Source organism: Oncorhynchus nerka, linkage group LG5, assembly GCF_034236695.1.
Source record: "Oncorhynchus nerka isolate Pitt River linkage group LG5, Oner_Uvic_2.0, whole genome shotgun sequence".
Lineage (NCBI taxonomy): Eukaryota > Metazoa > Chordata > Actinopteri > Salmoniformes > Salmonidae > Oncorhynchus > Oncorhynchus nerka.
Genome location: NC_088400.1, coordinates 46,322,210 through 46,340,475, shown reverse-complemented (window position 1 = coordinate 46,340,475; position 18,266 = coordinate 46,322,210). Strand labels below are relative to the sequence as shown.

At 41.9% G+C, this 18,266-nt stretch overlaps 1 protein-coding gene across 1 annotated transcript in view; it reads right to left on the bottom strand.

Moving 5' to 3' along the window:
* Window positions 1–18,266, bottom strand: part of LOC115129597 (protein diaphanous homolog 2-like) — a 606,019-nt gene that overhangs the window by 428,686 nt on the left and 159,067 nt on the right. The window contains 4 exon segments of the mRNA XM_065018694.1: window positions 537–645; window positions 4,403–4,539; window positions 5,486–5,555; window positions 5,648–5,722. Coding sequence (XP_064874766.1) covers window positions 537–645; window positions 4,403–4,539; window positions 5,486–5,555; window positions 5,648–5,722 — 391 coding nt within the window.

Genomic DNA, 18,266 nt, shown 5'->3' with positions numbered 1-18,266 from the left:
GCAGGAGAGAGAACCTTCAACGCATTTTAATAGCCCACGGTCGACTCCGTGTCAAACACTGGCTCCAAGCCGAGAGGCCATTTTTGTGAATGACACTGACTAGAGCCGAGTTCTGTCCATTGCGCATACTTGGGTGATTTATTGTATTATGTGCATATATGTTAGTTTTAAAAAGGTGTTTCTTTCCACAACTTGCCTCAAAGGTCAACAAGTTAAGATCATGGATAAAACTTGGAAGAGTTGCTCAACTAGTTTGTGAATTGAATGCAGAATAATGATGTATGACTCGAATCCAAGCAGACTAGCACTAAAAGAATACGGGCATTACAACATGTGATACTCTGTAAGTGGCAGGTTGAAAGAGTGTTGTGAATTGAAGCGGATATTTATGAGATGGGTTCTAAGGGAAAGATGTGGAGAAAGGAGTGCATGAATCAATGTGTGCATGTGTGCGTGTGTGTGTGTGTGTGTGTGTGTGTGTGTGTGTTTATGTTATATGAGTGTGTCTATATCCAACAGGCTTTATATATACTGACCTGGAGCTGTTGGGCTTCGTGATTCTCCAGTCCCTCCACTATCGGCGCAAATCTCTCCTTGTTATTCCTCTCTGCTGCAATTGTCATGGCAGCCAGAATCTTATCCAGGCTGAGAGAAAGCAAATACACAAAAAAGTCAACAAGCGCCTTTATCACCCCACCGACAGGACATTTAAGATAAGATCATTTTCACCTCATCCCCATATATCATCTCGTCTCTTCCCATGTCATTGTCAGGGGCATTCTGTGGGGACCCAAGACAAATTGTTGTATTTGTTGGCAACACTGTGCATTGTATGTAACCAATTTAGCCGCCACAGTTCATTGCTCTGGTGATGCTCATACAAAGCCTGTGTAGCTGATATCATCCACAGTAAAAATCTATTCATAATAAAATGTAGTTGATGATGCAAGAGCAGGAGCAATTCATTACAGGGAAAAGAGTACAGATCTAACGTATACAAACACATATTGTTGTTAAAGCAAATTAAACTGTTTACAAGCGCTCACGGCACCTTTGCTGAATAAAGATTAGGCCCATTTCAGACGAAGGCATCACACTAAAGAAATATGTTGCTGTGCGCCTGCACACAAATGGGGGCTGCAACACAAGTAGGTGAAGTCAGTTTAAGTAGCCACTTCAGTAAACGGCAAACAAAAGTTATTTAGCTGGCGTCACTTTATCACACCATCAGATCAGACATGGGGGCCTCTCTCATCGGGGTTGTAAATGCTAGGTTCGCTGTCGTGCCTTTATCTCCTATACACAGGAGAAGCACAACAAAGACTAGGCGAGAGAGAGAGAGAGCTGCGTGGAAGCTTTTTTTTCTTCTTTTTTTCTCCTCAGCTCATTCTTTTTTTTCTTCTGTTTCTCGCCTCTTTGCCATCCAGGATGCGCTGAAGCGTTCGTGGGTCCCCAGGGAGGAATGATGTCTCATGACCCAGCCATGCCTGTGATCCTCCCCATTGCTCAAAAATAGTCTCGCAGAGGAGCAAGGAGAGGGAAGATGTGGGGAGAACCTACACAGGGTGCTCCCTGTCTACCCACCGAGTACCTCCCAACCCAGTGATGGCATGGGAGGAGGATGGAGGTCTGTTGACAAAAACGAGTCATTTATAGGTTATATTAGACTGATGTGTGTTACGTGAGTTTGCCTCCATCCAAATCGTTGCACTGGGAAGGGGAAACTCTGCCAGGGATAAAATATTAATCATAATTTTATATTTTACTGGAAATCCTAGGAAAAAAATGTGTGACCTATAACCATTATGTGAAGTATATGTGTGGAATAAATGTAACATATACAGTACCAGTCAAAAGTGTGGACACGCCTACTCATTCAAGGTTTTTTTCTTTCTTTTGACTATTTTCTACTTTGTAGAATAATAGTGAAGACATCAAAACTATGAAATAACACATATGGAATCATGTAGTAACCAAAAAGTGTTTAAACAAATCAAAACATCTGTTATATTTTAGATTCTTCAAAGTAGCCTCCCTTTTCCTTGATAACAGCATTGCACACTCTTGGCATTCTTTCAACCAGCTTCACCTGGAATGCTTTTCCAACAGTCTTGAAAGAGTTCCAACATGTGCTGAGCACTCGTTGGCTGCTTTTCCTTCAGTCTGCGGTCCAAGTCATCCCAAACCATTTCAATTGGGTTGAGGTCAGGTGATTGTGGAGGCCAGGTTATTTGATGCAACACTCGATTACTCTCCTTCTTGGTCAAATAGCCCTTACACAATAGCCCCCCTGTTGAAAAACAAATGATAGTCCCACTAAGCGCAAACCAGATGGGATGGTGTAACGCTGCAGAATGCTGTGATAGCCATGCTGGTTAAGTGTGCCTTGAATTCTAAATAAATCACAGACAGTGTCACCAGCAAAGCACACCCACACAATCACACCTCCTCCTCCATGCTCCATGTAGAGACCATCCGTTCACCTACTCTGCATCTCACAAAGACACGGTGGTTGGAACCAAAAATCTCTAAATTTGGACTCATCAGGCCAAAGGACAGAATTCCACTGGTCTAATGTACATTGCTCCTGTTTCTTGGCCCAAGCAAGTCTCTTATTCTTATTGGTGTCCTTTAGTAGTGGTTTCTTTGCAGCAATTCAACCATGAAAGCCTGATTCACGCAGTCTCCTCTGAACAGTTGATGTTGAGATGTGTGTGTTACTTGAACTCTGTGAAGCATTTATTTGGGCTGAAATTCCTGAGACTTTTAACTCTAATGAACTTATCCTCTGCAGCAGAGGTAACTTTGGGTCTTCCTTTCCTGTGGTGGTCCTCATGAGAGCCAGTTTCCTCATAACACTTGATGGTTTTTGTGACTGCACTTGAAGAAACTTTCAAAGTTCTTGAAATGTTCCAGATTGACTGACCTTCATATCTTACAGTAATGATGGACTGTCGGTTCTCATTGCTTATTTGAGCTGTTCTTGCCATAATATGGACTTGGTCTTTTACTAAATAGGGCTATCTTCTGTATACCCCCCCGTACCTTGTCACAACATAACTGATTGGCTCAAACGCATTAAGGAAGGAAATGTACTTTGAACAAGGCACACCTGTTAACTGAAATGCATTCCCGGTGTCTACCTCATGAAGCTGGTTGAGATAATACCAAGAGTGTGCAAAGCTGTCATCAAGGCAAAGGGTGGCTACTTTGAAGAATCTCAAATATAATAAAATAAATGTTGGTTACTACATGATTCCATATGTGTTATTTCATAGTTTTGATGTCTTTACAATTATTCTACAACGTAGAAATAGTAGAAATAAAGAAAAACCCTTGAATGAGTAGGTGTGTCCAAACTTTTGACTGGTACTGTAGAAAAATGGAGCAGCCTTTTTCTATGTGATAGGGGTGATAAAGCTGCAGACATGTGCAGGGGAAACAGACATAGTGGTTTTAATGCCTGTTCAAACTGTAACTTGAAAAAAGCGCTACATCTGCTTAACTCCTCGCGTTCGCCCTTTGATTCCGTCACTTGGTTTGTGGTGTTGACAATGAGCCAACGTCACAGCGTAGCTCTCTAGCAGACGAGGTTGTCGGAAAGTGAGGCCTCAGCTCTATTTTCTGTCAATCAGCTTAAACATGGCTGTGATCATTGGAAGGATTGACAGTCGTCTTCAACACACACATCTTTACATTCCTACATTGAACATAGCAGGGGCCAAAACTATGGTCCCGCAGACGCATTCAGAGGAGCCGATATGCGAAAAACAGTTTTAACTGGGTTCTCGTATTCGTCAGTTTGTTTATTTTCCTCTGCTGCATGCAGACCTACTTTGAAGTGCCATTGTTATTCTAGTCCAGCTCTGTGGCAGACACAATAAAAAAGAGCTCTGCTGGATTCAATTTATAATCTGTCAGCGAAGCTGTGTGTTCATGGCCAACAACACTGAGCACTTAAATACATTACACAGCCCAAACTGCTAAATCAGAACATGTTAACTGGCAGTGCACCGATACAGCTCAAAGCCCTTGCTGCAAATGCAATGAGTGCACAGAATGTATTGTGCTGGGGCCAATGACAGATTGTCTACAACACAGGAGGTTGGTGACACCATAATTGGGGAGGATGGGCTCATAGTAATGGCTGGAACGGAATAAATGGATCCATGTGTTTGATACCATTTCATTCACTCCATTCCAGCCATCATTATGAGCCGTCCTCCCCTCAGCAGCCTCCTGGGGCTTACAAATATATTTTGTTAATCTCGTAATGTACATGACGGTATTACGTTGCTAGAGGGAGAAGTGGGGAGGAAGACAATGCATGGGCACAGAGAGTGACATTGAGGATATAATAATGGTGGATGATGCTAATGAAGTATGTTTGCAGTGAACTTACATGTTTTCCTCTCCAATGATACAGATAGCAGAGAGGATCTTGACGATCTCAGTCATCATACTGGTCTGTTTGGGGTCAATGGCCCTGGCCAGGAGCAGCAAGCTCCGCTCATCTTCCAGAATCCTTTGTAGTCCATACTGTAGACATGTAAGAGGAAGAAAAGAAAGGTGTCCATAGGGTATAAATTAATGAGAGCATTTGCATTCATAGAGATCGCTCACTTACAGTTTTTTTTTTAAGAACTACTAACTTTACAAAGAACCTCTAGTATAAGTAATAGTTAGCCCTAATTCTCTTTTACGGAGGGACATAGAGGCCAAGGGAAAATTGAGATTATGATGAATTAAGCCAATTCAGGACAGGGCTGTGGGGACAAATACTTATAGTCCTCTACTATCTTTAAATCTATCTCAGATTCAAGCAATGGGCATACTTGACCACGTATGGGGATTTTATAAAGGGTAACAATATCAATAGCTCATCCATCCTTGAACAATGTGCTACTTTTGAGAGATGACAGATGAGACAGTGCTGCTTCCCAAAAAAGAATAATTAAATATTTGGTGACAATGGGCTCAACATGGCAAATTAGCTCCGCTTTACGTGCTCGTAATAGCACTTGTCACAGTCCAGCCATTCTAGATAGGAAAAACAGCCAACCTGGTCTCATCATACAGGATTTTGAGATGACTACATACGGGGTATAAAGTGATATCACTTTTTATTGATTTCCTTTCTACCGCTCTTGCTCCTTTTCAATGTGAATAAGACTTTATTCCAGGATTGCCATTGAAATTGAGGCATTGAAGCTGTAGAAATTCAGTCTATGTTTGGAGCACTTTAAAGTGAATACAGAACCACCTCTGCACTGTACTGTCCTTCTCTTCCCACCTCGGATTACTTTGAGTCGATGTAAAAAGCAGAATAAATTATTACATTGATTGTTCAAGTGGTTGAGGGCCAACTTTGGGTGCCAATTGAGTCCTGCTATATAGCTATCTAAAAACACTCAGGAATCAAGAAAAACTGCAGTAAGTAAAACTTTCGTAATGAAAGCCTAGGACCAACCCAACAAGTACAAACCTTATTGTTCATGAAGGCCTTGAGACATTGGATCAGCTTGTGCTGGTTTCTTTTGTCAATACTTTCTTGCCTGAAAAAGAGTGAGAAAGGACAGGAATGCTAGATTTAGATAGTATGTAGAGCATATTGAGAAGAAAAATAGTTGAAATGTAAGAAGCTTACTGTTTCTTATCCAGCAACTTATCCAATGCATCCAAGAGGAGGCCCAGTCCTTCATGGCCAAAGTTGTTCACCCAGCTAGGAACGTTTTAAATAAAAAAACAGACAAACTAAGTCAGACAACGTACATACTGTAGTTCGGAGCCAGACTAACAGCTGTTGAATCATACATAAAAAGTAATTGGTGGTATTGGTTTCATTGTCATTGAGGAGAATGATCATCTCCACACAAATTGTCTCTATTTTTCCTGGTTATTTCTGTGGAGAATCTATAGATGAGAGATAGAATCGCCAATCAACACAGCCCCCTTTTTTTATAACACTAAATGCTAGAATGTGTATCACATAATCATTTACAGGCAAATGAACAATCATCCATCATATGTCCTGCTCCTGTGGTCTAGCAGTGTGATTCTAGGCCCCCAGCAGCATGCTGTAGTGCCACCAAAAGATTAAGCAATGCAAGAAAGATAACACTGTAATCGATAATGGATCGCGGGAGATAATTGGCAATAAACCACAAGCGTATCTGGAGACAGCAAATGATCCAGTGCAGATGAGACTGTTTGTCAGCGATGGGATATGTGGAGGAGAGTGAGTGAGGCAGGGGCTGACCCCCCGATCACACCTAGATTATGTCATTAGCATCACTTGCTCTTGCCGCTCGATTGTCAATAACACAAAACGCATTGAGCAATTTGTAGCATTAAAGGGACGTAATTCAATGATTTATTTTGCCTTCTTGACAATGATTCAACGCAATAAGAACATGCATATTAAAATCATTTGTATTGACTCGGCAGTCAGAGAAGACCCTCGATTAGGAACGATGCTTACTGGCCCGAGGCTGTTTCTCCGAGGTGAAGTGAGGTATTTCTTTGATCTGCAGCAAAATTAATGGAGAATTATTAAGACTACTGAAGCCCTCCGAACCCATTCCTCAAAATGCATTACCGGGCCAAGCCCAACTCAATTTGTAACTTACTACCATTACGATGTACAGTACAGCATAATGATCTTCTTTGTTATAAAACCACTCAGCATAATGTCCAAAATGTATAACTCTGTTTACTGAGGTGAGCCTCGCGGTTCAATGTTTGCCACTTCCCTTCACGTGATCTGCTTTGCGGCAGGCAGCTTATTGCATGCAAACACAGTTAGCTAAACCCGATAGCAAAAATGTGATCTCGGGGAAACAATCGAGCCCCGCTCAATGTAATGCCCAATCATGTGCTGTTTATGACAGCCCGACATCAATACGGAGGTGGTAGGAGCAAGTGACTTTACGTGAGACATCAATACGGAGGTGGTAGGAGCAAGTGACTTCAGGTGAGACATCAATACGGAGGTGGTAGGAGCAAGTGACTTTACGTGAGACATCAATACGGAGGTGGTAGGAGCAAGTGACTTTACGTGAGACATCAATACGGAGGTGGTAGGAGCAAGTGACTTTACGTGAGACATCAAAAAGAGGGGAAAGACGCAACATGGTTGATGGTGACGCGAGCGCTAGGGGAAATTAAGCAGATATCTGTGAAGAGGTATTCTGATTATTACACAGTGCTCTGTGTGACCTGAGATGCAGCCGCCGATACCGGGTGGTCGTATACAATGTCTAGGAGTCTAAAACAAGTGGCCGCAAAAACTGCCATGACAACCAAATGAGATGCATCGGGTGATCACGTTCGTAGCTCAGGCAGATTACATTGAATCTAGCATGACCTGATACACTGGACAGTGATATCACACAATCCGTGTGGTTGAAATAACCTGTGCCTCAACATATCCACTTCCTCAACAAGCTGGGAAGTAAACAAATCAAAAGCGTTGCTACTTCACAGAAAAAACTGACAGCTGGTTATGTGAAGATGCCTCCTTTCCCCTGCATGTTGTCACAAGCTTTTATTGTTTTGAGGCAACTATCTCTTCACTGCAAGGAAATCAAGCAGCTTTCGTTTGGAGGTGACTAAAGTGGATGAATAGTGGAGCTAGGATTTAAAGTGTGGGTCCAGGGTGGGCAGTCTCATCCTGTCTGTATGTCTGTGTCATCTCTCTATGTTCTCCATCCGTCTGTCTGGCTGTCCATCGGTCTGTCCGTCTGTCAAAGCTGCAACAGCACAATAGGCAAATAGGATCCAATTCCCTTTCAGCTTCCTCCTTTAATCAATTTGTGGCATGAATTCAAGGATCTCATTAACTTGGGGTGGAACTTGTTCTTGAAATATTGATGGATATAATCTTGCAGTTAAGTGTCAACAAATTCCACAATCATGTACAGTACATTCCGCTGCCAAAATGAAAAAGTAGCCATTTTTTATGTATACTATTTCTGCTGGTAAAGACACAATTATGCTGTTTTTATGTTAGGTGCCACAAATCCCAGAACTATATGAGATGATTTCAGTCTGGACCCAGAGCACGGATGCAAACGTAAACAATGTGTTGATAATGCTTATTTGCGCACGGCATAGAGATATATAAGGAATTTCCTGTCTGTTCAGATAGCAACAAATCTTCTACATTTCGTTTCCTATGTCAGCTTCATATTTTGTGTTAATCTTCCCTGCCAACAAGAATAGTTATTGGGAGGCAATAATAACTAATACTTCATCTGTCTTCAAGTTCCCAAATGGAAACATTTATACATCTGACCTTTGCTGCCACCGTGTATGTAGCTCACGAACAAGGCAATGCAATTCCCTATAATGAAATAATAAGCTGCCGTGGTGTGTCACTATCAAGCATGCCATATGTGGTGTTGAATGGATTTACTGAGTGGTGTTAATCATATTGCTACAGACAGATTTGGCATGGGAAATGTAATTGATGCTGGAGAGAATGCTATGCTTTTGTGCAACAGCCAATGCAACCGACTCGACTGGAATTGTTCATTGCTGACTGTGGAATCTGAAACGCATTCAGTCTTTCTGTCTGACTGATCAGTTGGCCTGTGTTGTGATGCCTTAAGGAACATTGATTTCAGCCAGTAGCCCAACATTGTTCAGTCTTGTTGTGTTATTTAATTGGGACTGGCATCGGGGAGTATTGTGTCATTGAGAGCAATATATTTCATATTGTATTATGGGCTGAGCCATACCTCTGTCCCACTCTGCCACTCCTGACCCATTCAGCACTGTTGCATTCCACTTGAGGCCTTGAGCTCTTAGCAACAAATTGCTCTTGACATTAGAACCTGAAACCCGAGCACAGGGAGACTTCCAGCCTTATGATTCTGCATTCTGAAGGCTACAGCCATTTCCCACCAATCGACGCAATGGTTTACTGAAAGAATCAGAATAGCACGCCCAATGGGAATGATGTCAAATGCCCACACATATAAATCTGAAAGATCTAGAAAAGTTCCACTTATGACTAATTGAAAGGTGAAAGGTGAAATAAAAAAAAACAAATAAAAAATATCAAAGGTCAAGCACGGAGGTGGTAGTGTGATGGTTTGGGGATGCTTTGCTGACTCAGGACCTGGACAACTTGCAATCATTGAACGAACAATGCATTTTGATCTGTATCAGAGAATTCTAAAGGAGAATGTCTGGCCATCTTTCCGTGAGCTGAAGCACACTTTGGTCATGTATCAAGACAAATGTAATGTTTTGGAATGGCCAAGTTAAAGTCCAGACATAAACCCAATTGAGATGTTGTGGCAGGACCTAAAAGAGCAGTTCATGCTCGAAAAAAACACCAAATGTAGCTGAGTTAAAGTAGTTCTGCAATGGCCAAAATTCCTCCACAGCGATGTGAGAGACTGATCAACAACTACAAGATGTGCTTGGTTGCAGTCATTGCAGCTAAAGGTGGCACACCCAGTTATTGAGTGTAAGGGAGCAATTACTTTTTTACACAGGGGCATTGGGTGTTCACTTTTTGTATTACATAAATGAAATAAGTATTAAAATATTGTGTTATTTGTTCACTCGGGTTCCCTTTATCTAACATGACTTTTTATGCTAAAATAGAGAAAATCCGAAAAGGGGTAAATACATTTTCCCGGCATATGCTGTAAAGTTTATTAACTACAATGTAAATCAGTCATGGTGATAACAAGAAAATGCTGAATAGCAATGACTGCAGTTAGCACGCAACATCTCCATTTTGCTCTTTGGTCAGACAGAAGATGTTAAGTTCACATTCTCAAGAATGATACAATTTCAAATTTGTCCATATAAAACGTTCATCAGTATCCTCAAACAATTGCCTGTCTGAAAGGTTATGACCTTTGCAAAACCAAGAAAATAGTGTTGAGTAGCTAATTAATGAATAAAAAATACATACATCTTTGTGAATAAGACTTAATGAATGGCATAGCCTTTCCACACCCTGACCATGACCTCCTGGATATCTCCGCTGCCCTCTGGGCATCAGATGTAATACACAACACAAACCAGGAAGGAGAAAGGTCAAAATATGAAACACCTGGAAGAATGATTAATATAGAATGTTGTGTTCTCAATAGGCACTGATGGAAAGAAAGAAAGAAAGAAAGAAAGAAAGAAAGAAAGAAAGAAAGACAGAATGAAAGAAAGAAAGGGGAACACAGAGATGGCATTGTGTTAGGAAAAAAGGGTGTAATTGAGACGCAAACCCAATCATTTCACTTGGTTCTTTCTTCCTTCTTCCTAGAAGTGGATTGAAATGCTCAGATGTCCCGACCACACACAGCTCTCAAATGAAGTACACTTTTACTCCACTGCCTCCTCTGTCCTCTCTAGCAGATCCATTTTTGATGACGGAACATAAGTTGGTCCACCCTCCATCCACTCAGATACGGTACCAGTTAAAAGTTTGGACACACGTAGTCATTGAAGGGTTTTTTCTTTATTTTTACTATTTTCAACTTTGTAGAATAATGGTGAAGACATCGAAACTATGAAATAACACATAAGGAATTGTGTAGCTAACGAAACATTTTTAAATAAATAAAAATGTATTTTAGATTTTTCAAAGTAGCCACCCATGGCATTCTCTCAGCCAGCTTTTTTGAGGAATGCTTTTCCAACCGTCTTGAAGGAGTTCCCACATATGCTGAGCACTCGTTGGCTACTTTTCCTTCACTCTGCAGTCCAACTAGCACCATCTCAATTGGGTTGAGGTCAGGTGATTGTGGAGGCCAGGTCATCAGATGCAGCACTCCATCACTCTCCTTCTTGGTCAAATAGCCCTTACACAGCCTGGAGGTGTGTTTTGGGTCATTGTCCTGTTGAAAAACAAATGATAGTCCCACTAAGCGCAAACCAGATGGGATGGTGTATTGCTGCAGAATGCTGTGATAGCCATACTGGTTAAGTGTGCCTTGAATTCTAAATAAATCACAGACCGTGTCACCAGCAAAATACCCCCATACCATCACACCTCTTCCTCCATGCATCACGCTGGGAACCACACATGCGGAGATCATCCGTTCACCTACTTTGTGTCTCACAAAGACACGGTGGTTGGAAAAAAATATATTTGGACTCATCAGACCAAAGGTCAGATTTCCACGGTCTAATGTCCATTGCTCCTGTTTCTTGGCCCAAGCAAGTCTCTTCTTCTTATTGTTGTTGTCCTTTAGTAGTGGCTTCTTTGCAGCAATTCGACCATGAAGGCCTGATTCACGCAGTCTCTTCTGAAAAGTTGATATTGAACTCTGTGAATAAATGAACTGTAATGAACGTATCTTCTGCAGCAGAGGTAACTCTGGGTCTTCACTATTATTCTACAATGCAGAAAATAGTACAAATACAGAAAAAACCTGGAATGAGTAGGTGTGTCCAAACTTTTTTCCAAACTTTTGACTGGTACTGTAGGTACGGGGGAGGGGGGGTGAGAGCAGAGAATATAAGTAATTATCTTTGCTTTGAACACAGTGACAATGGGAGCGCTCGTACCCTGTAGAAACCAGTGTCGAAACCATGTAGAAAACACTGCAAACGTATGGCTAATTTCACACCGGGGAGAGTGGACAGCACCAGGCATCGGTGGAGTGGTCATGTGATTGACTACAAAGACACATTAACCTTCCTGGCTAGCAAGAGAGGGAGGCAACAGAGATATTGGATTTCAGAGAGTCGGACAGGGTGAAAGCCCAGCGGCGTACTCCGAGGGACAATATTCCCGGTGTCAGCACCCTGCGAATATGATTGCCTGGCATCGGAAGTGCCCGACGCCTCTACTGGCATTTGAGTCTCAGCAGGATACCCCCCCCATAAAAAGATGGTGGTCTCAAAATGACTGCACATCAAAACCCACAACATAAATTAATGTTCCAGGAATGTGGAGTTAAGGGAAGGAGGGTGGAGATGGAGGTGAAGGTGGGTGGTTGAGTGCAGACAAAGAAAGCGCTGAAGGCAGCAACATGTGTCAAGGGAAAGTGAAGAAGCAACATCATGATGAAATCAACTTAGTGACTGGGGACAGGGAGAAAGCTCTGCGCACTTCCCCAGACACTTCTAAATGACCCCCCGCGGAGCGCAAAACACTCCTGAAATGTGCAATTATCTCCTAAACAGCACAAGGCTCCTCCTGCGCAGATGATAGAGGGAAATGGAGGGAAAAACTACTGTGGAGTTACTAAAGCATTTGTGATTGATCAGGCCCATTAATTGAAATGGGGCTTGTATATAGCTATACCTGTGTGGAAGATCTGAGGATGAATGCCGCGGTTTGATGTGGTGAGCAGTATAGGACCTACACAACTCCAGATCCCTCACCCCCTAGTGGGTTGCTCTCTTTTTATCTTGACAGCCTGGAAAGGAATCATAGTGCCACCTCCCTCATCATAATGATAGAATATCTTTGCAAAGAGCTGCTATATACAGTGGGGCAAAAAAGTATTTAGTCAGCCACCAATTGTGCAAGTTCTCCCACTTAAAAAGATGAGCGAGGACTGTAATTTTCATCATAGGTACACTTCAACTATGACAGACAAAATGAGAGAGAAAAAAATCCAGAAAATCACATTGTAGCATTTTTTATGAATTTATTTGCAAATTATGGTGGAAAATAAGTATTTGGTCAATAACAAAAGTTTATCTCAATACTTTGTTATATACCCTTTGTTGGCAATGCCAGAGGTCAAACGTAAGTCTTCACAAGGTTTTCACACACTGTTGCTGGTATTTTGGCCCATTCCTCCATGCAGATCTCCTCTAGGGCAGTGATGTTTTGGGGCTGTTGCTGGACAACATGGACTTTCAACTCCCTCCAAAGATTTTCTATGGAGTTGAGATCTGGAGACTGGCGAGGCCACTCCAAGACCTTGAAATGCTTCTTACGAAGCCACTCCTTCGTTGCCCAGGCGGTGTGTTTGGGATCAGTCATGCTGAAAGACACAGCCATGTTTCATCTTCAATGCACTTGCTGATGGAAGGAGGTTTTCACTCAAAATCACACGATACACGGCCCCATTCATTCTTTCCTTTACACGGATCAGTCGTCCTGGTCCCTTTGCAGAAAAACAGCCCCAAAGCATGATGTTTCCACCCCCATGCTTCACAGTAGGTATGGTTTTCTTTGGATGCAACTCAGCATTCTTTGTCCTCCAAACACGACGAGTTGAGTTTTTACCAAAAATTTATATTTTGGTTTCATCTGACCATATGACATTCACCCAATCTTCTTCTGGATCATCCAAATGCTCTCTAGCAAACTTCAGACGGGCCTGTACTGGCTTAAGCAGTGGGACACGTCTGGCACTGCAGGATTTGAGTCCCTGGCGGCGTAGTGTGTTACTGATGGTAGGCTTTGTTACTTTGGTCCCAGCTCTCTGCAGGTCATTCACTAGGTCCCCCGTGTGATTCTGGGATTTTTGCTCACCGTTCTTGTTATCATTTTGACCCCACAGGGTGAGATCTTGCGTGGAGCCCCAGATCGAGGGAGATTATCAGTGGTGTTGTATGTCTTCCATTTCCTAATAATTGCTCCCACAGTTGATTTCTTCAAACCAAGCTGCTTACCTATTGCAGATTCAGTCTTCCCAGCCTGGTGCAGGTCTACAATTTTGTTTCTGGTGTCCTTTGACAGCTCTTTGGTCTTGGTCATAGTGGAGTTTGGAGTGTGACTGTTTGAGGTTGTGGACAGGTGTCTTTTATACTGATAACAAGTTCAAACAGGTGCCATTGATACAGGTAACGAGTGGAGGACAGAGGAGACTCTTAAAGAAGAAGTTACAGGTCTGTGAGAGCCAGAAATCTTGCTTGTTTGTAGGTGACCAAATACTTATTTTCCACAATAATTTGCAAATAAATTCATTAAAAATCCTATAATGTGATTTTCTGGATTTTTTTTCCCTCATTTTGTCTGTCATAGTTGAAGTGCACCGATGATGAAAATTACAGGCCTCTCTCATCTTTTTAAGTGGGAGAACTTGCACAATTGGTGGCTGACTAAATAATTTTTTGCCCCACTGTATATTGTAATAAAGTGTTTAGTTGTATTCTTGCTTTATGGTTATTTCCCTTTCTTTTTTGCTCTTTGTGGATTCCACCACACAACAGGAGTTCTTGAGGGAATCCTGAAAGTTAACTCAAAATATTTCTATCTATATACTTTTCCACTGCCCCTAAAAGACAGAGTAGTTTCTGACAGCAGACCACTGTGAACTGTCATTCCACAGAGAACCACATGCCTGGGCAACATGACAACGTCCACAAAAATTATATATTTACTATAGAAATAGAAGCTCTGCATTGACAAAACGATAAACAAGGAAACGGAAGTTGTAGAAATTGCAATGGCCATGGGGTAGTGGATGTAGAGCAATAGCATGACAATTATCCCCCTGTACCTGTGCCGTAATCCCATTTCTAACTAAATCAATATGGAATTCAAATCAGATACGTGCATTATGTATGCCTCGCTCCAGGGCTCCTGTAGATATGGCTACCGCTGAGGTTAACATATGGTGTCATAAAAATAAATGGGCATCTCTCTTAAAATGTGCTCAGTCACTGAGGACATTTGGATCTTTGGCTCCTTTACTGCCTCTGGGAAAAAAGGCTGCAATGAAGTCAGCGACGTGATAGTTTTAATCTAGCTAACCCACTCTTTTCTGAGTGTGTAGAAATTATAGTGGAATGTACAAGAAATGTTAACGTGAAAGATTGCCTCTTAATTAAGCATGGTTCATTATCAATTGTAAAGTTTAAAGCAGGCCTGTCTGTCACAACTTTTTGTGTGCTCTACTGTCCATGATAATCTGGTAAAAAAAAACAAATTTTAAAATCAGTTTAGACAATTTATTGCTGGAAATTATTAGAATGGGAACAGAAAACAAATGGGGAGAGTCAAATAAATAAATTGGGTTAACTACAAAAACAACACATTGCAATATCAAAATCCATGCCTCTTGGGCCCATGCAAAGATTATTTTCTCATTTCCAAAACCTATTTCTCCTTAACAAGTGCCAGTGCAAAAAATGGGCTTGTCTGTAGCCTAGGGGGGTGCAGGACAGTTTATAATAACATTTGGAGTCTGGAGAGTCAAGTCCCACAGCATAGACGACCCTGGCTGAGTTCTTCAAACCCTTTTTCACTCCATCACCATGGTAAAACAATTTATTTCACGGACCGAGAGGTGAAGTTTTGATAACTTTATTTCTTACTTCCTGGAATCAAAAGGCAAGTTTCCATTACGTCCCAGAGCGGAGCTGGGAAGGGAAGGGCAGCTTGACCCAAAAAGGCAGTGCTGTGACTATCTTGCCCTCTCTGTGCTTGTAGGAGAGCTTTTCAAAAACTCCATCATAGAACTCCAAGAACACGGACATTCTAAAGCTAGCCGACATGAATATTATGGCTTTCTGTCTTGGTTACAACAGATTTGGCCATAAGATTTAAGGCTTTGGGAACGTATTTCCTGACAAATATGCCACTGAAATATGAGAAAGCACAATATACTTTTGAACCCCTTTGAAGACATCGTGTTTTATAAAGCCATATATCAACTTTCTTGGACCGGCGTCGAACTTGATTTAGCTGTAGAAAACACATTCTCTCCCCTCGCTGTAATAAAGCATCTCTGGCAGACTGGGCTGGCCCCTACGTGTCTTCCCAAACTCACTCCAGAAACATCTGTCAACACAGTGTTGACTCTTTATTACATGAATACACTTCCCATAACCAGGCTTCAGCTCTCAGCTTGAGGAGACACTCTCTTTACATCCAAAAGACTAAGAGCTCTTCACTGACTGTCAACCTGGCTGTAATAAGCCATCATCCACTGAACATTGTGGTAGATCATGTTTTAGTGGATTTACATTTATTTTTCTGTTATTTTACCAGGTAAATTGACTGAGAACACATTCTCATTTGCAGCAACAACCTGGGGAATAGTTACAGGGGAGAGGAGGGGGATGAATGAGCCAATTGTAAACTGGGGATTATTAGGTGACCGTGATGGTTTGAGGGCCAGATTGGGAATTTAGCCAGGACACCAGGGTTAACACCCCTACTCTTACGATAAGTGCCATGGGATCTTCAATGACCTCAGAGAGTCAGGACACCCGTTTAACGCCCCATCCGAAAGACGGCACCCTACACAGGGCAGTGAGATATTTTTTTAGACCAGAGGAAAGAGTGCCTCCTACTGGCCCTCCAACACCACTTCCAGCAGCATGGTCTCCCATCCAGGAACTGACCAGGACCAACCTTGCTTAGCTTCAGAAGCAAGCCAGCAGTGGTATGCAGGGTGGTAAGTAATTTGTCATTGTAAATTACAAATAACTACTATGTCAGCTTTGGTGACATGTCACTAAAATGGCTCACTCTCAGTTGGTTATTCAGTAAAATACAATAACTAAGGCCTATTTTTATTTAAGGTTGGTCAATATGACTGACTATCGGGAATATAGCTGCTGTTTTCGAAAATGGAGTATATTTGTCATTTTAGACATGCCCTTTTTCCCCCAAACGTCAAGAAACCTCCTATGGTTTTTGGAAGCCAGCTTTTGGGATTCAGCAAAGACCTTCGACAAAGCTGTTATTCCAAAGACATTTACACCAAAGCTTCTCTAACAAACAAACTACAGACATGACAAAGTGTAATGGAGGTCATGTACGTTTCAAAAGTGTAACTTTTCTGAAAACCATCTTTCACATTCAGTCACTTGGTGGGTGTTTAATTGTTTCTCAGTCAATCATTTTGTTATCTTCGGTCAATCAAGGCTGATGAACTGCCTTGTGTAAAGAAGCATCCCCACTTCAAAGCTACTATTAAGCCCATTACCAGCGCTATGCGTTACCTTCTGTAGTGCATGGCTACAGGCATTAAGCCAGGGTAAAGCTGGTGAGACCGAGAGACACAGACACCCTGGCAGTAGCTGTGAGATCACTACAGTACAATGCTCCATCTTGACTCTCCAGCCCTGACCCAGAGAAGGAGAAAACTCCTAGCGTCAGCAGCAATTCACAGATGCCTGCACACAAAGGCCCACAAATTGCCACAGAGAAATTGTCACAGTTATGCTATGAAGATTTTACCACATAATGAAAAGTTGGTGCCAAGTTCAATTTTGGTCTGAATCTGTCTGGAGGATCTGAGAGTCGAGCACATTTTATATGGAACTCACTGCTGGGATTTGAAGGGAGTCAGACTAATACTAAAGGCTTAGCACAAGGAACTCCAAAGCTGGGCCCTTGAAAGTGTGAAGCAGTGTGTTCCCTGTGTAGGACCTAAGAACGCTCTTACTCCCTCTTTTAAGTTATTGGTGGAGTATCGGGACAGGTAGAGGTAGTAGCTCAGAGGGGGAGAGCTCCAACCATGTTTGTCACGTCCTGACTTTAGTTCCTTGTTTTAGTTTCTATTTTAGGTTGGTCAAGGCGTGAGTTGGGGTGGGCATTCTGTGTTGTTCTAGTTTTGGTTTTCTATGTGTTTGGCCTGGTATGGTTCTCAATCAGAGGCAGCTGTCAATCGTTGTCGCTGGTTGAGAACCATACTTAGGCAGCCTGTTTTTCCCACTTGAGTGGTGGGTGATTGTTTTCTGTGTCTGTGTTTCCTCCGTACAGAACTGTTTTGTTTTTCGTTTCTGTCTTTCACTTTGTTATTTTGTATTTTCGTGTTCAGTGACTTTTCATTAAAAATTACGAACACTTACCACGCTGCACATTGGTCCGATCTTTTATACTCCTCGTCAGAGGAGGACGAATCGCGTTACAATGTTGTTTGAGAGGAAAATGATCCCCACTAAGAAGTGAACTTAGTAGTGGGAAGCGGAGCCTGAAAAATATAAATGTACATGACAAAAGCTTGTCGAGTTTGTGCATGAGTGGGTGTGAAAAGAAGTTTAGAAATACTTATTTGCTTTTGTGATATTCAATTCCTGCACTTCTGCTGCCAGCCCTGTTGCACTTCTCTCACACTGTAACACCATAAAAAAATAACAATACGACACCACCACACTTTAACTCCCTATACATAACTGAGAAAATAAGAGGCTTTGATTATCTGTGAGTTGGCATCTCGCATCAAGTCAGTGGATTAGAAGTTAATGAATTACCACTCGTTGGAAAGTGGTGAGAGCCGGCTTCGTGACAGGTCTAAATTAAGAAGTGAATATCCAAATGAAAGAATTAAAAAGGGCTTAGAAAGAAGTGTGAGATGAATAATTGGTCAAGGAGTAATTGTTTTACA